The sequence below is a fragment of the Priapulus caudatus genome, unplaced genomic scaffold, assembly GCF_000485595.1.
Source record: "Priapulus caudatus unplaced genomic scaffold, Priapulus_caudatus-5.0.1 Scaffold42, whole genome shotgun sequence".
NCBI lineage: Eukaryota > Metazoa > Priapulida > Priapulimorpha > Priapulimorphida > Priapulidae > Priapulus > Priapulus caudatus.
Window position 1 is genome coordinate 614,961 of NW_014577103.1, and position 2,070 is coordinate 617,030.

General features: G+C 46.7%; 1 protein-coding gene across 1 annotated transcript in view; it reads right to left on the reverse strand.

Moving 5' to 3' along the window:
• LOC106820573 (echinoderm microtubule-associated protein-like 6) overlaps positions 1-2,070 on the reverse strand; it is a 41,338-nt gene continuing 39,268 nt past the window's right edge. The window contains 2 exon segments of the mRNA XM_014825083.1: positions 1-80; positions 1,270-1,370. Coding sequence (XP_014680569.1) covers positions 56-80; positions 1,270-1,370 — 126 coding nt within the window. The 3' untranslated portion in view covers positions 1-55.

Sequence of the window (2,070 nt, forward strand, 5' to 3'; positions counted from 1 at the left end):
TGAGAGTAATTAATTAGCATGTCTTTGTACAGCTTCTTAGTAGTCGTTTCCATGGTTACTGGCACCTCCATACGAATACACTGCAAGCAAAAAAATTTGCCATTGATAATGTAGTAAAATTAAGACTTAAACTCGATTGCAATATCGATTACGAATTATTCGAATTTATCTATGCAAGCTAGTGACTAATATGTAAAAATCTAAATGACGAAAATTTTCAATTTTAATACAGTCAAGAGAAAACAATGTTTTTATTAAATATATCTACGCTATTTCAATTCATTTCCTGTTAACACCCTAGTTTACTAAGGATTTTTAAATCTTAGCTTAAACTGTGTCAGTTTTTTGTATCCAATGAATATTAACGCATAAAAATAGCACTTATACATAATGCAATACTAATCGTAATTTATAATCGCAGTACTAATTATAATAATTAACAAACAATATTATTTATGAATTAATCAATGATGCACAGAATAACTGATCGTGCTTATTCTGTAATTTCTTCATTTCACTGTGTCAGCTTACGAGATTCTACTTTACCCGCTACCAACCTACCAGCTACCAGCCTACCAGCTACCAACCAACCAATTACCAATCAACCAACTACCAGCTACCAACTACCAGCCTACCAGCTTACCAACTACCAGCTACCAACCTACCAGCTACCAATCTACCAGCTACCAATCTACCAGCTACCCACCTACCAGCCTACCAGCTACCAACCTACCAATCTACCAGCTACCAACCTACCAGCTACCAACCTACCAGCTACAAACTACCAGCTACCAATCTACCAGCTACCAATCTACCAGCTACCAACCTACCAGCCTACCAGCTACCAACCTACCAACCTACCAGCTACCAACCTACCAGCTACCAACCTACCAGCTACCAACCAACCAACCTACCAGCTACCAACCTACCAGCTACCAACCTACCAGCTACCAACCTACCAACCTACCAGCTACCAACCTACCAACTACCAACCAACCAACTACCAGCTACTAACCTCCTAACCTACCAGCTACCAACCTACCAGCCACTAATCTACCAGCTACCAACTACAAACTACCAGCCTACCAGCCTACCAACTACCAGCTACCAATCTATACCAGCGTACCACCTACAAACCTACCAACTACCAACCTACCAGCTTCCAAATAGCAGCTACCATCTAGCTGCTAATATATGGTGCTAGCATAACCGCAACCAACGAACAGAGAGAGCTACCAGTCTACCAGCATAACAGTTATACCAGCTTACCAGCTATCGTCGCCTCCCGTGCTAATCAGATAACGATCATCGTAGGCAAACATCACGTTCGTTACGTGGGCGGAATGTCCGACGTAGCGTCGGTGCGGCGCCTACAGAGATGAAATCACGTGATCAGCACTCCCGTATAGCCGATTAGTGCAGCCTAGACGCGCGCAGCCGACAATGCGTGATATCGAATGCCGATATCTTGCGGCTATACGAATCCGTATATAACGGGCCATAAGTCAACAGCATTAGTGCGCGTCTTTTCACTCCGGCTCTGTCCCGAGCGTGCGCCTAACAGGCAAATGTACTCGGCGTAGCAATTTTCAATGACTGCGCTGCTGCTGCGGATGACCTCGCTGTGAACCCTACGGATATGTATCGATTCGTATGAGCAGCAGCTGCTGCCGCATCGCGTCTTCCTCGACTATACTCGCGCGCGAGAGAGAGCAACAGTCGAGTGGTGAAGCCTTGCCCCCGTACGTAACTGTGCATGCACAGTCTTACCCCCGTACGTACGTATGTATGCACAACCCTCCCCCGTACGTACTTATGTATGAACAGCCCTCTCCCGTACGTACGTATGCATGCACAGCCCTCCCCTGTACGTACGGTATGCACAGCCCTCCCCCGTACGTACGTACGCATGCACAGCCCTCCCCCGTACGTACGTATGTATGCACAGCCCTCCCCCCGTACGTACGTATGCACAGCCCTCCCCCCGTACGTACGTACGTATGCACAGCCCTCCCCCCGTACGTACGTATGCACAGCCCTCCCCCCGTACGTACGTACGTATGCACAGCC